Below are 27,149 nucleotides of genomic sequence, written 5' to 3' on the forward strand. Positions count from 1 at the left end.
GTAAAACACAATGATGCACAAATCATGGAATGTGAATCTGCACCAACTAAAGCTAGGGTGCACATTAATAGTGTTAGCTGGAGTAAGCAGAGGTTAGACATGTTCCCTCCACATACCCTTCAAACCAGCCATGCAATAACGACAGTGCTTAACATGCTGGAGAATAACACATCTGGAAATATGTCTATAGCATCCGATACAACTGCTCTCACCTTAACTTTTTTAAGCCATTTGTCCACAATCATCACCCCGTCACAACACTTTTTTTAACTTCCTTTTTTGCTTTCAAGTTCTTGGTCACCCTTTTGCATATTTGCTGATGTATTTATGACTTAGATACCTAACAGTTTTGGAATTTTTAATTTATAATAAACCACTGCCCGGCTCACCCCACAGTTTCTTTACTCTGATTTAAATCATCCCCACTAAACAGCCTCTAGCATGTGCCACTGGTAAGAGTATTAACAAGTAGAAACTCTTAGGTTGGCAAAAATTATCCAGAAAATTCACTTGACCTATGCATAAGGACCCTTTAAGCATGAATTTCATCATTTCAATCTAAATAAACTATCAGTAATTAAATTGGTTGGCTGTGCACTGAATTATTTGGGGAGGGTTTCAGAGACACCGAAAGCCTCAGCCTAGACAAAAAGTCAGGGTCTCTAAGAGAATAACCTGGGCTTGCCAGCTGACTTCAATGTCCAGTAGCACAGAGAACAACTAAGTTAAGGGGTATACACACATTTATTCAAAGGAAATCAAGATAGTGGCCTAGGTTGGTGGCTCAAGGGTAAGAGAACCTGCTCCTCATGCATTTGAGCCTGAATTCAATGCCCAGAACACATATGAAAGAGCAAGACATAGCTGCATGTGCCTTTGATCCTGGAGGTGGGGGATACAAGGGAGCTGGGATTTGCTGGCTGCCAGTCTAGCCAAAATGGCAAGTTCTGGGTTCAAAGAGCTGTCCTTTTTCAAGGGAATAGGAAGGAAAGCCATTCAACAGAGCACTGGATATCCTCCTCTGTCCACGTGTAAGCATGGACACATATTGATGTACATATACACAAACACAAAACAGCATACTGCAATGTCACTGTATGTAATGAAGTAAGAATTTTTTTGTATTTGCATGGAATAGCTCTAGAAAGATACAAAAGAAATAGAATAATAGTAGCCCCCAAGGAAAGAAATTATAAACAGGAAAACTTGTACATATATCTTATAAAATTTGTTTGATTTTTACCAGGTGCATCTGAAAATTAATAATCTTGGGCCTGATGCCTTAAATTCAATCCCTGGAACCCATATACAGATGGACAGAAGAGAACCAACTCCACAAAGTTGTCCTCTGACTTCCACACACATGCTGGGGAACATATAAACAAGTGTTTTGAAGATATTAATAATCTGTGGCTCAGTATCTAAGCAAGTTGTACAATACTTGACTAGCATTTGACCCAACTCTGCAAAAACAAAGTAATAATAACCTTAAACAAAAGTAAATCTTAAAAAAAAAAAAAAACACAATTTGTTCAGGAACATATGCAGTAAGCAACAGAGAGAGAGAGAGAGAGAGAGAGAGAGAGTCAGAGAGAGAGAGAGAGAGAGAGAGAGAGAGAGAATGAATTCTGTAGTAAGAGCCAGACACCAAGGTTTCCAGGTCCTCCACAGAATCCTGAACACTTAGAACAATTGGCTACCATCTTCGCACGCTGGTGCCAGTTGTTGCTGTCATCTCCTCCTGCCCTGGTTACTAACTTAGTCAATGTACCATTCTAAAGCAAACAGCCACTACCTGATATGCTAAGGGAAAATGTTTACTCATAGTTTAGGACATGCTCACTCTGGGCCACCATTAATGATACTGCCTGTTAATCCATTTTCAAATTAATTTTTCAACTGGAAAATCCTACATGGAAAGTATTGATGGTTCCATCTTTTTTCTAAAGCCCCTTATTTCATTCAATATGCAAATGAAATATCTGTTTGCATGTTCTAGCATACCATTACTAATTTCATAACTAGGTAAACTATATCTTAAGTCAGAGACCTGATTTGTCTTACCACAAATTAATTCAAATGACGTGTGTGTATATACTACATTTTTGTTGCTGTTATTAACATACAGGAATGCCACAGTTTTGTACATACTATTTAAGTTAAATACATTTTCAGTAGGTCATTTGTGACATAGGTGAGAATCTCTGACTGTGTCTGATATATTATTCAAACAAGGTTTCTGGTTCTGGTTTGGGGGTAGGGTTATCAATCCATCCTTTTGAATACTTCCTCTATCATTTTTGTAGCCAGGAAAACAAATGCTAGTATTAATGGAAAAAAAAAAAAGTCTTTGAATTGCCTATAACAAGAATGCCTGCGCTCGCGCTCGCGCTCGCGCGCTCTCTCTCTCTCTCTCTCTCTCTCTCTCTCTCTCTCTCTCTCTCTCTCTCTCTCTCTTTGGTTTTAAGGTTCCTTACATAACCCAGGTTGGCCTGGAACTTGTAATGTAATGGACCTTGCAATCACCCCATCTCAGTACAAGGGAATACTAACATGGATTTCTGTTGTTTAATAATTTAAAATTTTCATTTGTGCACACCTGTGTGTGTGTGTGTGCATGTGTGAGTGCATGTGTGCTTACATGTGCAAATATGAGGGTCAGAGAAGAACTTTCGAGGGTTGGCATCTAAGGTGTTAAAGAAAGACTAAAGTGTCTAGACTAGTGATTTTTTGCTTTTTCTTCACACATCCTAAATCAACACTGTTCCATCTCTTGAGGAATGTGCTAGTTAACATCTAACCTGTCTCCGATTTGTGAAAAAGTAACAGTTGCCATAACAACATGCAAGCAGGTTTAGGGGAAATCAGCCGAGCTCCCAGCAGGTGTGCAGGCTCGCCCTGGGCTCTGGGAGGATGAGTTTCTACATACATACATACATACATACATACACACACACACACACACACACACACACACACACACACACACACACACAAACACACACTGATACCTAGTAACTAGGTTTCATTTTGTATTAGGTATCGTAGATTTAAAAAGCAGCAGTGACGTAAGAGTAGCCCATTTGCAATATGTCAAGTCATAACTCAGGGTTATTTATAGGGAGGTAAAAACTCATAGCTTAGAGGGTAGATATCTGCCCAGCTCTAGTGCTGATTAAGGCTTATTATAAATACAGAAGTTGTGTGTCTTTTATCTGGGAACTGAATGATCAAAGTTGAGGTAGAACGCCCTGATTGAGATTAAATATCTAGGGGGCTGGAGAGATGGCTCAACGGTTAAGAGCACTGACTGCTCTTCCAGTGGTCCTGAGTTCAATTCTTAGCAACCACATGGTGGCTCACAATCATTTGTAATGGGATCCGATGTCCTCTTCTGGTGCATCTGAAGATAGCATCTGTACTCACATTCATAAAATAAATATTTTTTTAAAAAAAGAGATCAAATATCTACAACAGCACGCATGTATGTAGAGACACAAGCCATGAAACACATGTGGAGTTAATGAACAACCTGCATGAGTCAGTTCTCTCCTTGTACCATGTAGGTCTCAGAGACTGGACTCAGGTCCCAGGCCTGATGACAAGCACCGTTCCCACTGAACCATCTCCCTGCTCCTCCTTCTAAAATCTATGTAACAGACGAGCCTCTGCTACAGAACATGAACGCACAAATTACATTCTTACTGGTCCCATTTTTTTTATTATTATTACATTGGTATACTGCATTCTTTTGCTACACATAGAAAGCACTGTTTCAAACCTCTGTCGTATGACGTATGAGAAGGCACACTGTCCTTCTCAGAAGTCCATACAGTGGCAGCTGGGCAGATTCTGCTGAACAAAGTGGGCTGCCAGCCCATCTCCTTCCATCCTCATCCCACCCTCCCATTCAAGCAGGGTTACAAAAGTGCCTTGTGTGGCCATGGTGAGTCATGCATGTTCCATTTACAGACGGGGTGGGGTGGAGGGAAATCACTATTACATGCCCAGTGAGCTGGAAAAGTCCATCCTGTTTTTCCTCTTTTATAGAATAATCATTTTTACAAACCTGAGATTAAAGAGTGTTTGGGAGAGAGGAACTCACCAACTTATTTTCCTAGCCAAGAACATGACCTCACACCCCAAGCCCAAAGGTCCACACTATCCCTGTAAATCATCTGTTCCTTTCTGCACACACGAGAAAGACAGTAGCTAGAGAAGCAACACATATTTCCATTCCTACCTCCTAGTCACCCACCAGTAGCTCAGGCTCACAGCCAAAGCAGTTAGAAAAAGCAAGGAAGCAAGAAAGATCCTTTTTCTTTTTTTAAACAACTTCCTTTGCCAAGAAACAAAGTGGCTTCCTCAAGTTGATCTTTAGACGAAAACCACGGAGGAAATACAACCTAAACTAACAACAATAAAAAAAAAAAAAAAAAATACAACAAACCCCAGTGTCCTCCTTGGAGCTCTAGGTTTTGCATATGCCCAGGTCCAAATTTCAATCTGACAAACTTCATCAAACAGTAACGTGTAACATGGCAAACTCCCATTTCAGAACTGATTTACAGCCACTGTGCATGGTACAGCTTAAGGCAGGAAGCTACGGCGTGGGGTCTGCCTGGTTTACACATCAAATTCCAGTCCAGCCCAGGTCACACAGTGGCACCCTGACTCAAAGAAAAACAATAACAAAAACATAATTATACAGTTTTGCTTTATAAACATCTAACCTAGTCCAGTGTAGTAGGCATGCCTATAATCCCTGCCTGCACTCAGGAACCTTGTGCAGGAATACTGGATACAAGCCTGGGCTGTACAGATCCTGTCTCAATAAAATACGAACGACAAAAAGGAAAAAAAAAAAAAACTGTAATCCTACAAGTTCCGGAAAAACATAAAAAATCCTGTTACCCTTCTCTAAAGACATCTCTAGAGACGATGGAAAGCCACATTCTGCAATAAAACTATGCTCCAATTCTACAGAAAAGCCATTCCCAGGCTCACAGACAGGTGACACAGCAACAGGCTGCTGGCCCTCCTAAGACTTATATTAAATTTAGGTTTCATTTAATGTATTAAAATTCACAACAAGCATGTCACTTTAGTCACAGGACTTTCAGTTACCTTAACAAAGAGGAAGAAAGTTAACTTTTTAGGTAGGGTCTGGTGTACCCCAGGCTGGCCTCTAACTTACTTTGTAGCCAAGAATTACCTTACCCTTCACATCCTCCTGCCTACACCTACCTCCCAAGTGCTGGGATGACATTTATATGTATCACCACACCCAGTTACATGGTGCTGGACTTTGAACCCAGAGTTTCCAGCATGCTAGGTTAGTACTACCAATCAGGCTGTAACTCCAGCTCAACTAAAATTTCATTCTAGATAATAAAAAACTTTGAGGAAAGAGAAGGTGACCATGAAGAAAGGACATAAGAGAGGGGCAACAGGGTACTACTATAAGAGCACAGTACATACAAGTATGGACATGTCATAAAGGCACCCATGGTTTTAAGTAAAGCACGTTACAGACATGTATGAAAATGCCACAATGAAACCACTGTTTCATATAATTAACTATACCAGTCAAATTTTTTAACGTGATTAAAAGCCACTGAAATCTGTAACATGTCAGACCCCTGTACTATGGAAGAGTATAATGTCATCTCACTGATATGTAGCTTTGGAATGCATCGTCTCTGACATATCAAATTCAGGGCTTCAAAATGGAACAAAACTCTACAAAGGAACAGGTTTCGTCTGTTCCATTAAATAGGTGTTTGGGATGGAAAAAAAAACCTACAAATAACTTAGAAAAAAACTATTGTGTTTCTATAAGTGTTTCTGAATGTGCAGTCACACATGTGTAGGTCTGAAATGATGCCTGTTATTTGTCTTTAATTTTTCTCTGAAATCACAGGGTCTGTGTCCCACCACTGACTGCATCAAGGCTAAAGATCAACAATGTGGAAACAAAATGAAAAAAGAGAGAAAGAGAGAAAAAACATTTACTTCAATTGTCTCAAATCTGCACAGGAAGAAATCGAACTTTGAAAATATTTAAATTTTTAATAAACCTTCAATAGAATAATACTAAATTTTATTACCTAAGATGACTTGCTCTGACTTAAAAATCATTTTGAATTATATTTTATTTTTTCTAGAAGTTTTTTTAAACACACTTTATTACTTCTTCCTCTAAATAAATTCATTTACATAGGACTGTATCATTTTACATATGATTTAACACTGGACAAGCAGAGAAGTCTACAGTCTTACTGTTCAGCTTCATGTTAACATGTTACATGAGACAAGACTAAATAACTTGCCCATTTTGTCTTCCAAGATACAGTTTTGTTTGTTTTGTTGTGACAAGGTCTCACTTAGCCCAGGTTGTCCTTTGACTCCCTATACAAAGCTGAGGCTAGCCTTCAATTCCTGATCCTGCTGCCTCAGCTTCCCAAAAGCTAGGACATAGGCATGCACCACCGTGCGTGGATCTTCTAGGGGCATTAGACAGTTTCCCTATTCACCTCTGCTACCATCACTAATGTACGCTCTCAGTGTGTGATGATATGTCAGAACAGGGAGATATGGCAAGAGAAAGCCAGGAGACGCCAGCTTGGCAGGAAAGGACATCTCGACAGTCTTGTTTTATGGGAATTAAAAGTGTGAAGCATGGGGCTGCGGTGGGTAAAAGTGCCTGCCACGGAAACATAAGAACAAGACTTTGAATCCCAATAACCCACATAAAGGCCAGCCACACAGCACAAAAGTCTGTAATCCCAACAGCAGAACCAAGAGAATCCATGGAAGCTTGCAGGTCAACTAGTGGAAAATGCAGAAAAATAACAGAAAAAAGATCCTGTCTAAAGCCAAGTGAAAAGCCAGGACCTGTACCTGAGGCTGTCCTCTAAGCACAAGCATGCTGTGGCACATTCATGCCCATATGAACGCACACACACCATGCACACCTGTCTCTCTCTCTCTCTCTCTCTCTCTCTCTCTGTCTCTGACACACTGACTCACACACACACACACACACACACACACACACACACACACACACACAGAGGGGGCGCTGGAAAACAAACCTTGTCCCGCCTCCTAGAATATCCTCTACCCTACCTTAGAACAATCCCATTAGAAATAACTACACACTGGGAGCGGGCATTGTGAAAGAAGGCAGTCTTGTCCAAATCACACCCAACATAAGAGTGGTGAATGAGCTCTTAATTCTGACCTGAGTACAAAACTGTATCTATTCTCGGACTTCAGCTTATGTATATACTCATAATTCATCATTTCTACAGTGTGTCTATTTCCTCAGTCCTTCCTGTTGTCCTTCCCACCCTCAACTCTAGGGCACCCAGCATGGGTGTCCTAGCAGGCTTTGTACAGGTGGAAGGCCAAGCTGTAAACTGGCAGTAGCCGCTCTTTGGCAATAAGTGGATTTAATTATATTTATCTCAGCTCTGTAACAGATTATTTGAATTGTTCTAACAGAACAAACGGGGATTACCACTAACTAGGTCATTTGGCCTTAGGTACTCAGGACTGGAGGAAAGAAGGGAGCTCCCTCTTAGTGGCATTTACACAGCTAATTACCACAAAGCTCCCTCTTGGTGACATTTACTGGGCTAACCTAACTACCAGGCAGCTGCAATGCTTTCATCTATTCTCTGTATCCCACATGATGCTCACAGCATCTAACCAAGCCTGAATCAAAGAAAACATCTAGCAGCCCATCTTTTTCACCACCTTTTAAGTGGAAAATGATCTAATAATTTACTAGAGATATTTTTAAAAACAAAACAAGAAAGCATGTGGTGGCACATGCCTTTAGTCCCAGCACTCAGAAGGCAGAGGCAGGTGGATATCCTTTGAGGCCAGCCTGGACTATAGAGTGAGTTTCAGGACAACCAGGGATACTCAGAGAAACCCTGTCTCAAAAACCAAAACCAAGAACCAAGCATGATTGAGACACACATCACATACACACTTGAAGTGTGCGGCATGAGAATCAGCAGTTCCAGACCAGTCTGGGCTACTTGAGACCCTGCCTCAAAAATCCAAAAAAATAAAAACCTGAAAACTTGTAGCATGTGCAAGGCTCTAGATTCAGGTTGAAGCACAAAAAAAAAAAAAAAAAAAAAAAAAAAAAAAAACACCATTAAAAATAATAATGATGATGATGATGGTGATGATATGCAAAGTGGCACACAATGGTAATGTTAGCATTTGAGAGGTGGAGACAGAAGGAGTTTTGGCTACGTGAGATTCTCTCTCAAAACAAAAACAATCTTAAAATAATGTTTTAGGGGGCTGGAGAGGTGGCTCCGCAGTTAAGAGTACTGACTGCTCTTCTAGAGGTCCACAGTTCAACTCCCAGCAACCACATGGCGGCTCACAACCATCTGTAATGGGATCCGATGCCTTCTTCTGGTGTGTGTCTGAATGTCTGAAGACTGGGACAGCCACAGTGTACTTATGTATGCATAAAGTAAATAAATAAATCTTTAAAAAAAATAATGTTTTAACTAGCATGCATGAGATCCTGGGTTTGGTCCCCAGGAAAAGAGAAAAAAAAAAAAAAAAAAGATAGTATAGGCAATGTTTCACATATAAGCAAGACACAAAAGACACTGAATATACCTTGACCATTAAAAAGTTCTATGTAGGGGCTAGAGAGTTGGCTGAGTGGTTAAGAGCACTTATTATCTTACAGAGGACCCAAGTTTGGTTCCTAACATCCACATGCTGGTTCTTGGTAACTCCAGCTCCAGGGGATCTTGCATACATCAGATGCACATACATACACTCAGACACGCATACATATTTTTTTTAAAAAATTTTTTTAGGTCCTATGTAAGCATGTTGACCTTAAAGTTCAGACATTCTGTTTCTGAATTGTACTAATTTTCAATCTGAGGGTTATTCAAACTGATACTTATCAATTAATTAAAAGTGAAAAGCATTTGAAAGATCAGCAAATAGAACTTTCTCAAGTGTCAAACACACTATGATTTTAAGCAGGATCTAAGTTTCAGAAATATTGTAGTTATATCCTGCTCCTAACTGCTTTGGATAAGACTGTAAATTCGGCCTCTTTTGAGTGCTGTTTCTACCAAGGCATACTAAAAGAAAAGAGGGGGTGGTTTTCCAGATCATACATGAAATGTATAAGATATACTCTTGACTGTGACAATGCCCTATAGGTGATGGGTGACTGATAAGATCTGGAAAAAGTGTGGGACTGGAGCCACTGGGACTGGACAACCAACTGCCTCTGACACACAAGGAAACTACAGGATGGGGAGGGGAGGGGAGGGGAGGGGAGGGGAAGGGAGGGGAGGGGAGGGGAAGGGAGGGGAGGGGAGGGGAGGGGAGGGGAGGGGAGGGGAAAGCTGGGATAAGAAGAGAGGTCATACAAGTACCCAGCATGTTGGTGAATCTGTAATCCCAGCATCTGATCACATGAGGACTGGGGGAAAGCTGGACTTCTAGGTCAGCCCGGGTTATGTAAGACTCTGTCTCAAAAAGGGAAGAGAGGCAATCTCAACATTCTTCAGAAACGTCTACCTCAAAAAGCTTACTGAAAAAAAAAAAGTCTGAGGTGAACAAATGACAAGAGACAGCACATGAGGGTTGTCAAGGTGGCTCAGCAGGCAAGCGTACTTGTTGCCTGATCACCAGAGTTAGTGTCCCAGGCCCTCCATTTACATGCTGTGGAACTTGTGTGAGTATGTGCACCCACATGCACACAAATAAATATATAATGAAATAAAAAAATTTAAAGATTACATTTTCTTCTCCCTTATACACCAATGAGAAGACAGAACACGGTCCTAATATTGTGCTCACAAAGTGGGAACCAACTTTCCTAATATGGCCGAGCCCTTAAGATAGCCACATTCTTTTGTTGTTGTTGTTGTTGTAGTTGCTCAAAATACAACAAATTTAACCTTATCCATGGAAAGAACGGTGGTGGACAAGTAGGCAGGGAACTCAAGAAACAGCGACAAGTACAACGACATCTCCACAGGCATTCAAATGGCTGTAAAGTCTTGGTAAGAGCTGCCAAAGTGAAGACACCAGAATCATACAAGCCTTTCTCTCTCCAGACCTGGGATCTTGATCTAGTCTGGGATTCCAATAAGAATTTACATGTTTTGAGTCCAAAAGTAATTCTATGATTCAGAGACATTATACAGCACCGCTGGTAGGCAGACAAAGACACAGAATCAGGTTCAGTCTGTCTAACGGGAATGACACTGCCTATGATATACACAATCCTCACAATTTACCTTCCAAACAACACACACACACACAAATGCTATTCTACTTAATGTTTCATTCTCTCAAAGTTGAAGCCAGGTGCGGCAGCATGTGCTTATTGTAATCTTACAATTGAGAGGCAGTAACAGAACGATCAGAAGATTGATTGAAGCCAGCCTAGGCTATATAAGACAGTTTGGAAATATAAAATAAAAGAAAATCTTGTATAAGGGCTTATATGTGCTTTGAATGAATGCAATTTTTATGCAATACAGAAGATGAAATTTAATCAAAATTCATTTCAAATGTGATGCTTCATGTTTGTGTTCCCACAACTTGGGAAGCAAAGGCAGGAAGATTGCCAAGAGTTTGAAGTCAGCCTGGGCTAGTTGAGACCCTTGTCTTTAAAAAAAAAAAAAAAAAAAAAAAAATCAACGTTTTACTTTTAAAAGATTTATTGTATTGTCTCTATACTTCTTTAACAGTAAACTTGCTTTTGCAGACATTCTGAACATAAAGTACCACTAGAAGGCCGGAATCGGTGTGAGGTAGTTAGGGTATTTTGTTTTGTTATATGCAGAAAACTTAAATGGCAAATAAAAGATTTTCTCAACTAGTAGTGCTGAAAGACAGTACAGGATCTAGGAAAGCATCTTTGGAAACTCAAAGGCAGAATAGGATAGGGGACTGCTGGACTGCAAGTCGATTGCTTAGATCAAAATGCAAGACCAGCCACTTAGAGCTGTGGATCTTGAACAAGCTTAACACATGCTAATTCAAAGGTATGTGTTCCGAAGATGAACTATTAAATATCTGCCTCTGCTTTATTAAATTAGAACCTGAGACGTTTCATAAAAGCATTTCCCTCCCTTTCCACTCATCATGCGGCATCATCCCTTCTAACTGATGAGGAAATTACACACTTTTATTCATCCGCTGGTGAGCTTGTCATACACGGCATGAAAGAAGCTGCTTTTTTCGTGGCTTCACCCTTTCCAACTTCAAAATACTGTCACATACTCAGTAGGTTGGAGCTGCCTGCAAAATGACAGCTTACAGGCTCTGGAGCAGGGGAGACGCAGGTGACTCTCCCTCCAGAGACCCTGGAAGGTACACACCGGTGCCAGTCGTGCTCAGACACGGGAACATATGGAGGAATTGTGTGGGGCACCTGAGGGAAGAGGACAGAGGATGGCGCGGGGCTCCCACCTGGGGTTGATCTGGAGAGCAAAGGAGGAGAACGGCACTGGGGTCCCACCCTGCGGCTCTGGGACCCTGGAAGAAGTGGAAAGAGGAGTCCCACCTGGAAGGACCCGGTGAGGGAGGGAAGAGGATGCTGCTGGGTCCCGCCCGGAAAGAAGGGACAGAGGCGTGGGGTCTCCACCCGAGGAAACCAGAAAAGACTGAGAGACAGGGGTCTTTCCCAGGAGGAGCTGGGAAGAAGGGACGGGGTGGCGCGGGGACCCGCCTAGGAGGAGGGGACAGGGCGGCGCGGGGGTCCAGTCTCCATGCAGCCCGCCTGCGGCCTCCCTCCAGCTCGCACGCGCTCACCTGAAGGCCGGCTCCTCCTTGGGCGGCCGGGCCTGAGCGGACGCTGCACCGCCGCCCCTTTTGTTGAAGAGCTTCTGGAGCAGGGTCGGGGCCATGGCGTGCACGCGGCGGCCCGGGCGGCCACGCTCCGGGACCCGACGGCTCAGCGCGCAGCCCACGGCGGCCGCGGCGGGGCCATGGCGACGGGGGCGCGGCCGCCCGGAGGGGCGCGAGCGCGGGACCGCTGCAGCGGACGGAAGGTGCGGCGCCGCGGCCGCCGGCCGGTCATATGACGGAGCCGGCCCGCCCGGCTGACAGCTCGCTCCCGCGGGAGGAGGAGCACGGAGAGGGCAGCACGAGGGAGAGGGAGGAGCACGGAAAGAAGAGGAGGGAGAGCATGAGGGAGGGGAGGAGCACGAGGATAGCAGGGAGGGGTGCACGAGGCAGGAGGAGGAGCGCTAGAGGATGGGGGCGGAGCGTTAGAGGGCAGCACGAGGGCTTGGGAGGAGCAAGAGGGACGGGGAGGAGCGCAGGGGATAGAGGAACGAGTTGGGAGGAGTGATGGGGAGGAATACAAGGGAGTGGGAGAGAGGAGTGTGTAGGGATGGGTGATGTAGGATGAGCACCAGGGAAGGGGAGGATGGGGGGGGGGAGGCTCGTAAGGAGGAGGGAGTTGTGACCGCAAGGGGCTGGGGGGGGGGAGGAGCGAGGGAGCGAGGGAGGAGCATGGAGGCCCAACGTCTCCGTTGGCCAGCTTTACCCGCCCTGCGCCGACGTCACTAGGGCACGCCCGGAGTTATCAACTCGCTGGGCGCTTATTAGGGCTGGAGAGTTGGGCGGGGTGCACGAGTGTTCGCACACTTGACCTACTGTCCGCACTACTGGCCTAGTGCACAACTATGAAGGTTTTTGTTCTTTGGTTAAAAAAAAAAAAAAAAAAAAAAAAAAAAAAAAAAAAAGCCCTTGAACTTGGTCCTCATTTTGTCCGGTCCAGGACTCCCTAGCAGAGAGCCTGTGCTGAAGGAGCAACTCGGTGCCTGAAGTTGCTGCTGGGTATTCCGGCCCCTGCTGTATTTGGGACCTCAGCAAGCTGCTGCCAGGACCAGAGTAAATCTGCAGGCTCAAATTAATTTTCAATTTACAAACAGTTTATTCACGTCACCGTTTTGTTTGGTGTCTTGGGTCCCACTGGTATGTAGGTCACACAAAAAGCTTCACATGTGCTAAGCGAGAGTGTGTGTGTGTGTGTTAAGCCACATAAATGATTGCTTTCCTAGTTCGTGTTCACATAGGACATATAAGAAAAAAAAAATCGCAGCAGATACTTTGATTTAGGGAAGGGTGTGTGCTTAGACTCATTTGCCAGTGCTTTCACGCCTCAAACCCCCTGAGGATTTAATGTGCCGCGGTGCAAGACGCTAAAGAACCTGCGGTTATGAAAAGTCTGACCACATTCAAAACAGTTTATTAATCTGTTTTTGCAGCCTAGAGCTTTAACGTGATTCATTGGTAGGTAGTTGAACTGGAGTTACTTTTGAGTTCAACTCTGTCTCCCGCAAATTTGAGAACGGTGAACAAATGACCCACCAAGATTTCTTAGACTTGATAAAAGGAAAGTTAAGGATGGAGAAACGTGGCTCAGTGGTTACAAACATAAGCTGCTCTTGCACAGAACTGGAGATCGCTTCCCAGAAAGTGGATCAGAAAGCTCACAACCAAGTGGAACTCCAGAGCATCCTCCTCCCCCTTTTGGCGCCGTAGGGCACTGCACTCACACTCACATGCACAAAGTTACACACACACACACACAATTAAAAAATAAAAACAAACAAAAAAGAGGACATTTAGACTTTTAAGAGCAAAAGGAGCTCTGAGCTGCTCCAGGCCCCCAACCAGTGGTTGCTTCCTTGTTTCTTTGTCCCAGTCTCTCGCATTGCCAGGTAGCTCTGTATGTCAAGAGGAACAGGAATGCTGTGGGTGCTTGGAGATGACAGAATAACAATGAAATGGAAAAGGGGACTTGCGAGGTTTGTCTTCCCCATGATCTATCAGTTCATGTGACTTCTTTCAATATTTGCATGCTCGGTAGTCTGCTTTAGTTTGATTTCTGTTATATTATCATGGACACTGTTCGTGACCTGCTGAAACCTGGTACTCCTTCCTGAAGTGGCTAAAGGGAAAACAGGAGAGGTTTCTTCCCTCCTAATTGAGATGTAATTATTAATATTTAATATCTGGATATAATGTTACAAATCTTGAGAGAAGCTTGCAGACGAAATCAGGACAAGATATGGCTAAGACAGAGGTATTGGTCATCACTGTTGGTCCACAATCCTGCTATCCTAGACAGATGCTTTTTATTAGAAGAGAAATTTTATCTGGATCCAAAAGAGAATTTTATTTTTAAAAATTTTGTCGATTGCTTATTATATCATGAAGAAATTTGTATTTTTAACTCCTAGTCTGCCAGAAAAAATACTCAACACCAATGGTCGCATTCCACCCCATTCCAGTTTTTGTTGTTGGTGGTGGGGATTTAACCTAGGGCAAACTACTCTGTTCTCGTGTGATATTATATATAATTACAGGCGTGTGCTGCTCACCTGGTTTACCCAGTGCTGGACTTTGTGTATGTTAGACAAGCTGAGCTGCATGCCCAGCCCAGTTTATTTTTTTCTAGTATTTCAGAACGTTTCTTTCATCAGGTTTTCCTCTCTTTGCCATTGTGAAAAGAAAATGAAAAGTTTTTAGTTCCCATTGGTGATTAATTAAAGCTCTAAAATAATGACAAAGGTAATCTCTCCAGATGACTTTTATATTCTTTCAAAGAACATCATAGTCTTGGGGCCATTCACTACAGGAAAGAATGCTGATCTAAGAGTAATGGTTTGTTTCACTACTGAATCAACCTTGTAGGAGATTCCAAATTCTATATCCTTAGTGGGATACGATGGTTCATACATCACAGCATCCAAGGGGCCACAAATTCAAGGCTAGCCTGGGCTACACAGTGAGTTACAGAGTGACACACTGTCTCCAAGACAAAAACGACCAATCAGCATAAAATTTTTTTCATTGTGCCTTTTTTTTTTTTTTGGTTGCAGCAGCAGTAGCAGCATAGTTAGAAATAATTGTTGAGAGATGTTGTAATGCTCCCTGGGGACAGGCATGGTGGAGCTTGCCTGTAATCCTGGCACTCAGAAAGGAGATAAAGATGGGAAGATCTGGACAGTCATCGTCAGGTACTTGTGTTCAAGGACAATCTAGGTTAAACAAGACCTATCTCAAAATAGAGAAATTAATGAAATCGTTGCCCCTGTAAACAGAGTCGCAGCTAAGAAATAAGTAAGATCTCAAAATCTCCTTTGCGGCCTGAATGAGCATGCAAATTAATCCTGTGTATTTGAATCAGAACTCCATTTCCCTGACACTCTCACAGTGGAGACCACTCACTGATAGTAAGATCAGGAAATTCTCATAATTAACATGACAATTGAACATTTCCTCCTTTTAGAAACCTGCCTGCTTTTTGGTGTGGTGCTGGTGAGAGAGAGAGAGAGAGAGAGAGAGAGAGAGAGAGAGAGAGAGAGAGAGAGAGAGAGACTCTGTAGTCAAGGCTGGATTCCACCTGATTGTGCAGCTAAGGACGGCCTTGATCTCCCCATGCTTCTGCCTCTACTACTGGGATTACAGTGTACACCACTGTGCCTGGCCCAGAACCTAAAAGCCTGGCAACCTGGGCTCTCAATCCTGAACTCACATTAAAGGTAGGAAAAGAAACTCCACAAAGTTCTCCTACAACCAACCCTCCCCCCCCCACCCCCCCCCCACACAAAGCACAAATACATTTCCTGTTTTATTAGCTATTCTCTGAGGGTTTTCCCCAGCTCTTTCTATCCTTTTTTTTTTTGAAGGCGGGGGAGGGGGGCATGAAGCAGTGCTTTTGCTTACTAAGTTACCTCATGGCTCTGTTTTCATTTCTGTTTTGAAACAGGATCTTCTGTGTACCCCAGACTGGACTCAAATTCAAGATTCCCCTGACTTCCCCTCCCAACTGCCAGGGATTACAGATGTGCACCATCTGATGTTTCTGGAGTCCAGGAAACATCAGATGGCTTCTTCAGTTGTTCTGTGTGTGTATGTGTGTTAAGATGTATATAGATGGCATGTACACAGACCAGAGGAAGCTGTCACTTACCTACTCTTTCACTCTCACTCCGTTGAGACTGGGTGTCTCACTGAGCCTGGAGCTAGGGTATTGACCAGCAAGCTCAGTGATCCTCCTGCCTGTGCCTCCCAACTGTGCTATCCATATCCAGATTTTTGCATGAATGCTAGGGATTCGAACTCTGGTTTTTATGCTTAAGCAATACTGTTATCCAGTGAGCCTTTCCACCTTAGTTTTTGAGACAGGATCTCTTGCTGTACCTGTAGTTCAGCAACTCTGCCATACTGGGTGGCCGGTAAGCCTCAGTGACCCCCCCCCCCCATCTACCTCCGTAGAAACTATATACTTGCAGTATATACTTGTGTACCCATGCCCGGTTTCTGACTAGGTGCTCGGAACCCAAACTCAGGTCTTTGTGCTTGAGTCGCAGACCCCTTACTAACTGAGCCATCACCCATCCTTCCTATTTTTTGTTTTTAACTAACAACAATTTAAGATGTTCCTGGGTACAGTGTAATATTTTGATACATCTACTGAATTTTTAGTGATTATATCCAGCTTGTTCATTAGCTAGCATTCTTTTTGTGAAAAGACCATTTAAAAATCTATTCTTTTCACAAAGGACATACACTATATTTATACTGTAGACACTATTATTAGCTATGTCACCATGGTAACAATATATGGCATTCAGAAAACTTACTTATCATAAGTGAGACTTGACCTCTGGTCAATCCCCCCATCCTCTGATTCTCCAACCCCGACCCCCATCGGTCTCCAATAGCCACATTTACTCTCTGCCTCTGTGAGTTCTGTCTGTTTATGTTTGTAAACCAGTGGAGACATGTGGTTCTTGTCTTTCTATGATAGACTTATTGGCTTGGGATAGAATTCTCCAGATTATTGCAGTTATCAAAAGTGAAAACATTTTCTTAATTCATAAAGACCGATAGTGTTGTATACTACATACCACCCTGTTTTTTTTCTTCCTTTACTTGCATGTATTTTTTTCCCCCAAAGCTGTGAATTAAACCCAAGGCTTACAAATACTAGACAAAGGATCTACCACTTAGCTTCCTTCCCAGCCCTAGGTGGAATTTTTGTTAGTTTGGCTTGGTTTGGGGGTATCGTTCGTTTTGTTTGTTTGTTCCAAGGCAGGGTTATGTTTTGTAGACGTAGATGGTCTTTAATTCAGTATCACAATTAGCCTTCCTAATGCTGGCATCCCAGGCCCTGGCCACCAGTCTTGGCTTTACATACAGACTTTTTTTTTTTTTTTTTTAATTTGGGGATATTTGTTGCTGCTGGTGGTGCTGCTGTTGTTGCAGTTACTGTTTGATACGAAGGGCAGCATACACCTGTAGTCCCAGTACTTTGGGAGGCTGAGGCAGGAGGATGGCTGGAAGTTGGTGATCAACCTGGATAAAGCTAGTGATATACTACCTCAAGCAAGCCAATAATTAAAATTAATAATTAACTTTTTGTATGTGTGCTACATACCGGGGATGGGTCCAGAGCCTGGCACGTTAGGTATGCGACCTACCACTGAGGTTACCACAGTGTAGGATAACATTTTGGTTTATTTATTTATTTACATATTATTTTTAAGATATGGTCTCACTAAGTGGCTCAGAGAGGCTGTAGCTTGAGCAGCCCAGGCTACTCTCAAACTCCAACTCCTCTCAGTTTGGGCTACTTTAAACATGCTTTTTCTTTTCCTCCTCATCTTTTTCTCTCTTCTTCTCAAATGGACTGGAAACTCTTACGAGATCATTGATAAGTTCCTAGGTGCGTGGCATAAAGCTAGACTGGCTGCTAAGGAAAACACACTTGTTGGATGCATGAATGAATGAAAGACTTGATTCAGGAAGGATCTGGGGATGCGCCAGAAAAAAAAAAAGCGGCAAAGAATCCTAACCCCTAGAAAATGGATAACAGACTGTGGTGTGGTAGAGCCATGCTATTGGAATTTCCTCCGACCCCTGTGAAGTCAGCCATGGCCCACTCAGTCTGTTGAGTTCTGTGAATGAACTTGTTGTGTCTTATAAAAATGAAGAGGAGAAGGAATTTGTTTGGTGGATATGTAGTCAGGTGTGGGGGAAGGGAGTGCCTCTGCAGGCTCATGCTAAAGCATCCCTTCCCCCTGAGGGACCAGGTGTTGTATAGAATAGAGTTTATTCAGGGCATGGGGAGTTGAGAGGGTAGAGACAGAGAAAAGCAGGGAGAGAGAGAGAGAGAGAGAGAGAGAGAGAGAGAGAGAGAGAGAAGAAGAAGAAGAAGAAGAAGAAGAAGAAGAAGAAGAAGAAGAAGAAGAAGAAGAAGAAGAAGCAGCCAGCCATGAGTATGTGGAGAGATGGGGTGGGGGTGGGGGGGAATGGAATGAAAAGGGGAGTAGGGGGAGAGGACAGAGCAAGAAGGCAAGAGAGAGAGAGAGGAGGGGTGAGTAGCCCCTTTTAGAGTGAGTCAGGCACACTTGGCTGTTACCAGGTAACTGTAGGGCGGAGCCTAGACCAAATGCAAACAAAACTGATCTGAGCTGCTCGTTCTATTGGCTCCTCTGCTTCTTGGCCTCAAAATGAGGCTGGGAAGAAATCACTGGAAGTCCTAAGATGTCCAGACCCAGAAACTTGAAAAGAATCTGGCCCTTTCATTAAAGTGTTTAAAAACTGCAAAGCTGTTTCCCCACCTCTTCAAGTTAGGACTACAGTGTCCTACTCCTGCTTGAAGCAGCAGGAGCTTAGAGCAGCCTCTGAACTCCCTGACAGCTCCCCCTGCCACCTCTGTCTGTTCCCTCCCCTTCCCCCTCGGTCTCTCTCTGTCTCAGCCTCTGCCTCGATGTCTCTCTCTTTATGTGTATCTTTCTTTCCTTCCTCTCTTCCTTTCTGTCTCCATGTCTCTGTGTCTCTTTCTCTCCCTCTTCTCCCACTCCCTCTCCCTCTCCCTCTCCCTCTCCCTCTCCCTCTCCCTCTCCCTCTCCCTCTCCCTCTCCCTCTCTCTCTCCCTCTGTCCTTGACCCTGCCTTATAGTTCCATGATTCAATTCCATCACCCCTCTCTCCTTGTTTGTTTCCATCAACACTGCAAGAAGCTCTGGACTCCCAGGGTGTCCTGCATCTCCCTTACTTCACCCTCTAGGTGTCTGGCCCTGTAACCCATATTCTTTCTTGGTCATTCCTTTCTTACATCAGCAGCCCTTTGCTCCTGTAATGCCTAGTCTGTCAGACAAGTTATCCTTGTTCCCTCAGTCTGTATGTGAGACTATTTCCTGGCAAGCTTCTTGACAACTGAAACCTCAGTTCTTTCTGTCTACACCGACTCTGCTGCTTCTCTCACTCTTCTCAGGTTATAACTGATATTTTTACACACAGTTCTGATTGACAGCCTCAGCCTAGAGGGCTCCCAGGAAACCCAAGTCCCTGAGTATCTAACAATCCTCTCTCCTCTTTTTATTTACTTTTTGGAGACAGTCTCACTGGGTGGCCGTAGGTGAGCTGGAAATCACTTTATAGAAAAGGTTGGCCTTGAACTCACAGAGACCTACCTGCTTCTACCTCCTGAGTGCTGGAATCAAAGCTGTGCACCCATTCCCAGCACCATCTCTCCTCGTTTTGAGATAGTCTCCCACAGCCCAGTCTGGCCTTGACTTCACAGCTTCTCTACATAGCTAAAGTTGAATAGACCCATCATTTATTTGTTTATTTGTTTGTTGTCCTTTTTTTTTTTTTTTTTTTTTTTGAGACAAGGTCTCAAGTAGCTTAGGTTGGCCTCAGACTCACTATGACCTTGAACTCCCGATTCTTCTGCTGCAGTTACTAAGAGTCAGGATTGGTAAGTGTGAGCTACCATGCCAAGCCACGTGTCTGTACTTTAACACCCAACTTCTTCCCAAATCTGCAACTTTCTTCGCCTTCTTCACTGCGTCAGCAACAACTCTGTCTTCGTGGCTGTTCATGCCAAGAATCTTAGAAGCATTTTTAGATCCTTTCTGTATATCTCATACTCAGCTGCCAGCACATCCTGGTGGCTCTGATTTCAAAATATACCCACTGGGCTGGGGTATAGCTAAGTGGTACCGTGCATGCTTAGCATGTCCCAGGCCTTAGATTCAGTCAGTCACCAGCACTGCCAGATCAAGAAACATATCAAGGAAACAACCAAACAAACCTCGCAACCACAAGGTGCCTATAACCTGGTCATTTAACCCCACTTCGCCTGCCATTTGATTCATCCGTTATCTCTCGCTTCCTACCAAGTGTTCTTCATGCCCCACTGCTTCATTTCTTTTGTGACAGTAGACTGCTCTTTTAAAATATGTAGGTCGGGGCTGGAGAGATGGCTCAGTGATTAAGAGCACTGACTCCTCTTCCAGAGGTCCTGAGTTCAATTCCCAGCAACCACATGGTGGCTCACAACCATCTATAATGAGATCTGATACCCTCTTCTGGTGTGTCTGAAGACAGTGTGTAGTCATATATATAAATAAATAAATCTTTAAAAAAATAAAATAAAATAAAATATGTAGGTCATGTTTAATAGGGCCTCAGTTCGATATTCCAGTGATTTCCCCTTGCCTTAGAGGGACTTACCAGTCCCTTCAGGTTGTGCTCCCCAACCCTGCTCTCACCTAGCTCTCAGTTTTCTCCTTGTTGCTCATTCCAACCCAGCTTGCAGGCTTTCCTGCAGTTTACAGTGCACAGCTTGCACTCTACTCTCAAGTGAGGCATTAGCGTTCTGCAAGGGCTCCTTCCCTGATGTCAGGGCAGCCCATTCCCTTCTCTGTGAGCCCTTCCAAACCATCCTAATCAGAACTGCATTCCCCTAGAAATGAGGGGGTCAAAGGCCTTTGTGATTTTGTTTATAGATGTGACACACAATCTTATTAAATATAAGTAGCCCAGGCTCGTTTGAAACTCTGGGCAAGCCTCCTGTCTTAGCCACTGAAGTACTGCAGGCATGTACTACCATGCCTGGCTAGCCTGTATGTTTTGATGAAGGTTACAGATTTCTTCTACTAATAATGTATGAACATGTCAGTTTCCCCACAGCCTGTCAATATCAACTATTATCTTTTTGGTTTGGATGCGGGTCTTGTTGGTTTTGGTCTTTAGACAGGGTCTTTTTATGTAGCCTAAGCTGCCCAGGAACTTGTTATACAGCCCATAGCAAACTGTTGTCATCTTCCTACCTCTGCCTCCTGCATGCTGGGATTACAGACCTGTACCCCCATCCCTGGCTGACACTGGATTTTTGACAAGAGTGTAATTTTAATTTTAATTCTTTATGAGCAAGTTTGGACATCAGTTTAAAAGTCACTTGCAAAAAACGCTTTTGAGTTCCCTGCCCACTTCTCTTCTTTATTTGTGCATTAGGAAGTAAGCATTTGTTCTGTGACATGGGGTGGGGTGGACGCTTTCCAGTATGTCATTTGGCTTTATTTGTGGAGGACATTTGTTTTTAAATCATATTATATGTATGTGTGTATGTATGTATGTGTGTATGTATATATATATGTACATGTATGTATGTATATGTATGTGTGTATGTATGTATGTGTGTATGTATGTATTTGTGTATGTATGTATGTGTGTATGTATGTATATGTATGTGTGTATGTATGTATATTATGTATATATGTACATGTATGTATATGTATGTATGTGTGTATGTGTATATTATACGTGTATACATGTATGTGTATGTATAGTATGTATATGTACGTATGTGTGTATATGTATATTATGTATGTATATATGTATGTATATATGTGCATGCATGTATATGTATGCATGTATACGTATGTGTGTATGTATATGTATGTGTGTATGTATGTATATTATGTATGTATATGTGTACATGCATGTATGTATATGTATGTGTGTATGTATGTATATTATGTATGTATATTATGTATGTATATATGTACATGTATGTATATGTATGTATGTGCGTATGCATGTGTATGTGTATATATGTACATGTATGTATATGCATGTATATGTGTATGTGTGTATGTATGTATATTATGTATGTATATGTGTGCATGTATGTATAAGTATGTGTGTATATATGTATAGTATGTATGTACATAGGTGCATGTATGTATATGAATGTATGTATGTGTATATATGTGTATAATGTGTACATGCATGTATATGTATGTATATATGTGTGTATGTATATGTGTGTATGTATGTATATTATGTATGTATACATGAACATGTGTGTATATGTATGTATGTATATACACACATGCATGTATGTATGTATGCAAGTGTATTGCTACAGTTGGAAAGTGGAGGCACTCGCCTTCCACCTGTAAGCGCCCAAGATTGAACACTGGTTGTCATTTGGTGACAAGTGTCTTTACCTACTCAGTCATCCTTATGGCCCTGGTGGCATGCTACTTATGCAAAAAATTTTAATATCAAAGTCTTATTTGTTAATATTTTATGTTGTAGGTTCTGAATAGTCAATTACATCATTTTTAAGAGGCTTCTCCTAGCTCCCTCCCCCTCTCTCATCTTTTATCTATCTATCTATCTCACAGACACATACACACATATAATATATATTTTTTAATCAAACTTTTTAAAGTCCTATGTGCATTTCATCTATGAGTAATGTATTTTGGTGCAGATGTGGCATACAGCTTCACCTTGTATTTGATATGGTTATTCCTTTTCATTTCCTGGATGTTCTCTTTTCTCCACAAATGTGAAATACCACCTAGGAGATGCTTAGGGAGACTTTAATGACAAGGTTCAAGTTGAGGTAATAATATTTTTTTTCTTTGTGAACTCTGTGGCAGAAACCTCAGATATGTTAACAAGAGCTTCAGGTAAGTCAAACCCTACAGTGTGCTGAAGGCCCACAGCCAAATAAATGTGTGTACAATGTCTCCAAATTCTGTCTGTACATAACGTGATTCTTGTGTAATTAGTTCTATCACCCCACATGCATCCTCTCCAGTCATGACAAAGGGTGTCAGCGACAATCAAATGGTTTCTGGTGATTTGTCTTGCCAACTGACTCCAGCTACATTGGAGTGAGACCAGACCTTTTGTTTCTCAAAATCACTGAATTATGGGTACAAAGACTATAGACTTCAAGCATGTTATTCTTGTGACTTCAGCATGCTAGGATTAATGACATTTTCCTAAGATAGTATAAATGTATCTGTCTTTGTGCAGCTAGCTGTGAAACAGCCCCTGGGTGGGAGTGATAAGGACTCAGCTTTGGACTAGGAATGACGTTTCAAAGATGGTGATGCCATGAGACTGCTGAAGGCAGTTTACTCAACATCTGCTCACTAAGATGTATTTAAACTGGGGCACATATCTATAACTCAATGACTGACTGTTCTCTGGATAACGAGGGCATGAAGTTACTGAAGAAATTCTGAACTGTATTTTTTTTAAGAAAATGTCTCACTTTGTAGCCAATGCTGGACTGAAACTCACTATGGAGCCCAGGCTGGCCTTGGACTTGTGACAGTCCTCTTGCCCCAGCCTCTTGGTATGCTCCACTACATATGATGCACCTCTTTGAAATAAGCCATAAATCATCAAAACTAATTATTATGAGATATATAATTTATCTATTTTTATATGAATGATTGAAACAAGTCACTTGAGTTCTATAAGCTTTAATTTTCTCATATGCAAAACAATGATACCATTACTGTTATGAAAATTAGGTAGGAATGCATTTAAAGTTTGTACTTTATACGTTTATAAGCGTTAAGGGACTTTTCCAAATCTGATTTGCAAGGACCAAAACCTTGAAAAAGAAAAGAAAGGAAAGATGAAAAGCCAGGGGTGGTAGTACACACTTGTAATCCTAGGACTTGGAAGGTGGAAGTCAGAGGTTCAAGAGTGCAAGGCCAACCTCAGCTACATAGCAAGTTCACTTTTGGCCAGGGCTACCTGAGACCCTGTTCCAAAAACCAGGCAGGCAGACAGACAAATTTAAAAACTCATTTTTTTCCCACGAGAAGAGGTTTATTGGGAGGAAGAGAAGGAGGAAAGAAGAGGATGAAGAAGAAGAGGGCTAAAACCTCATTTTTAATGATAGTTTGGTAGGGCAACTCTTTATATGAGAGAGAGAAACTCTCTCTGCTTGGGGAAATATTAATTAGTACAACCATACATAAAACAGCTTGACAATAGCTACCGGAATTTAAAATGTACACCTATTCTTACGGATTACCAATTTCTTTTACTATACTTTATCACATAGGCAAAAAGCTGTGTCTACAGTGCTGAGAAATGGCTGAGAGAATAAGAACATGTACTGCTCTTGCCAAGGGCCCGGGTTCGATTCCCAGCATCCTTGTCAGGGGGCTCATATCCTCCTCTGACTCTAGCCCTAGGCAATCTTACCTCTCTTCTGTTTCCACTGGTACCTACGTTCACAAACATGTGTACACACACACACACACAGGTTTAATAATTGTAAAAAATAATTGCCTAGATATCTGTATGTGGATATAGTACATAGAAACCCAAATCTCCATCCACAAGGGACCTATTTTGAAGGACTCAACAATCAAATATATTGTTTACAAAAGAATGAAGAGCCAGGCATGGTGGCACACACCTTTGATCCTGCACTCTGGAGGCAGAGGCTGGTGGATCTCTGTGAGATCAATGCTAGCCTTGGTCTGCAGAGTGAGTTTCAGGCCAGCCAAGGACACAAAGTGTGAGCCTGTCTGAGTGGTGTGTGTGTGTGTGTGTGTGTAGGAGGGGGTAATGGGTAGTAATTACCAAGTAAAGAAGCAAAGTCCAAAACAGTATAACATGAGGCATGAGGAGATGATACTTTCTATCTCTCCGTGCTGCAGATTGATCCCTGAGCATTGTAGGTGCTGGGTAAGCATTGTAGGTGCTGGGTGAGCATTGTAGGTGCTGAGCGAGCATTCTATCACTGAGCTACAGGGCCAGACTTATGCATGTACATCTTTGTACAATCCCATAACTCAAAAAAAATGAAAATATTTTCTCCAAATCTAGAATTTGGTACCTGGGTAACTAGAAAGCTTCCTGTGTGTGTGTGTGTTATATATAAACATGATACGCATGCGTGCCTGAGCACATGTGTCATATATATGTGTGTGTGTGTGTGTGTATATGTGTGTGTATATACATATCTATCTATCTATCTATGATTGTAACTCTGTGTGTGTGTGTGTGTATGCATGTTAGGTAGGTATGTTTTGGGTGTTTTCTTCAAGCTATCCATTATTTTTAAGATGAGGTCTCAAGCTAGGCTGTGAACAGGCATTTAATCCCAGAATTTGGGAGGCAGAAGCAGGTGCATCTCTGAGTTTGAGGCCAGCTAGGAAAAACCCTGTCTCAAAATATGGTAAAAAACAAAAAAACAATAACTAGAAAGAATATATCTCTTCTTCAGGAACACACCAAAAGGATGTTGATGCTCGGCAGTGGGAAGGCTTAGAGCATTTTGGGCTTAGGAGGACAAGGACTGGATCCCTGGCACCAAGCTGGGCCACGTAGTCAAAACCATGCAAATGGAAGAGATCCACTTGTTCTCCTTACCCATTAAGGAATCTAACATTATTGACGTTTTCCTGGGTGCATCTCTAAAGGACGAGGTTCTAAAGATCATGCCAGTACAGATGCAGACTCGGACTGCCCAGCAGACCAGGTTTAAGGGTTTTGTCACTATTGGGAACTACAATGGTCACATTGGTCTTGGTGTTAACTGCTCCAAGGAGGTAGCTGCTGCCATTTGAGGGGATATCATCTCAGCTAAGCTTTTTATCGTCTCTGCAGAAAGGCTGCTGGGGGAATAAGCCCCATACTGTCCCATACGAAGGCTGCTGTGGCTCCGTGCTGGTGCATCTCATCTCTGCACCCAGAGGCACTGGCATCCATCTCTGCCCCTGTGCCCAAGAAGCAGTTGCTGCTGGACAACATTGCCAAGGCCACCTTTGATGCCATCTCCAAGACATACAACTACCTGACCTGATCTCTGGAAAGCGACCCTATCCTCTGAATGTGTAACTTAGAAAAACCAATGTTCAGCGTGTATCTGTAATCCCGCCTCTGAGAGCGTAAAGACAGGCAAATCTCTGGCACTTGCTGACCTGCCAGATGTGGGCAATCTACAGGTTCTGTGAGGCACCCTGTCTCAGAAAACAAAAGGGGGAAGACTATTAAGAAAGATATTGTTGTAGAAATTTTTAATCCCAATCCGAGGTTTCTACCCAACCTTTGACCATTTAGTTTTCAAATAAAACACACACACACACACACATACACACACACACACACACACACACACACACACACACACACACACAGCCTTTATATTTAGAATAAGTCTTAAACAGCACAAGAGCTGGACAGACATCTACCCTGTATGCTATTAGAATCTACTTTCCTAGCCAGGCAGTGGTGGCGCAGGCCTTTAATCCCAGCACTTGGGAGGCAGAGGCAGGCACATTTCATAGTTCGAGGCCAGCCTGGTCTACAGAGTGAGTTCCAGGACAGGACAGCGGACAGCCAGGGCTACACAGAGAAACCCTGTCTTGAAAAACCAAAAAAAAAAAAAAAAAAAAAAAAAAAAAAAAAAAAAAAAAAAAAAACCCAACAAAACAAAACAAAAAAAAACCCTACTTTTCTATAGAAAACCCTGAATTATTAAATATAAAAAGGATATGTTTATTCACAGAGACATTACTCTCCAAAGAAGGGAGAAATAAATGTTTTTAAGAAGAACCACAAGGGGGAGAAGGTGAAGTGGAGGGAGAAGCCACCACTGATTAGCTGGGTTCATGAAAATGTATCCCCGAGGGCTGGCCAATTGGAGTGAAGAGCAGCCCAGATGAAATATAATAATGAATAAGGTGGGTTATCTATAGGAAAGTAGATTCTAATAGTATAGACGGAAGATATCTACCAAATTGTTGTGCTGTTTAAGTCTTGCTGTAAATATAAATATTTATAACATAAATATAAATGTAAATATTGTGTGTGTTCTTTTTCCAGAAACAAAATGGTCAAAGGAGGCTTAGAAACCCAGATTGGGATTCAAAGTTTCTCCATCAGATATCTCCACATCAGCCTTATGACAAGCACTACATAGCCGAGTGTGCCCACACCCACATGTACACATACTTGCTTATGCCACACATACATGTACAGCTA

At 42.5% G+C, this 27,149-nt stretch overlaps 1 protein-coding gene and 1 pseudogene across 2 annotated transcripts in view; one reads left to right on the forward strand and one right to left on the reverse strand.

Annotated features, from left to right (window-relative positions):
- Fnip2 (folliculin interacting protein 2) overlaps positions 1-12,099 on the reverse strand; it is a 114,792-nt gene extending 102,693 nt beyond the window's left edge. For both annotated transcript variants that reach the window (XM_034499675.2, XM_034499674.2), the window contains exon 1: positions 11,833-12,099. In XM_034499675.2, the coding sequence (XP_034355566.1) occupies positions 11,833-11,927 (95 nt within the window). In that variant the 5' untranslated portion in view covers positions 11,928-12,099. The remainder of the gene's footprint in view (positions 1-11,832) is intronic.
- Positions 12,100-14,761: 2,662 nt separating this feature from the next.
- Positions 14,762-26,207, forward strand: LOC117707346 (small ribosomal subunit protein uS5 pseudogene; annotated as a pseudogene).
- Positions 26,208-27,149: the final 942 nt, after the last annotated feature.

This window comes from Arvicanthis niloticus, chromosome 4 (genome assembly GCF_011762505.2).
Source record: "Arvicanthis niloticus isolate mArvNil1 chromosome 4, mArvNil1.pat.X, whole genome shotgun sequence".
NCBI lineage: Eukaryota > Metazoa > Chordata > Mammalia > Rodentia > Muridae > Arvicanthis > Arvicanthis niloticus.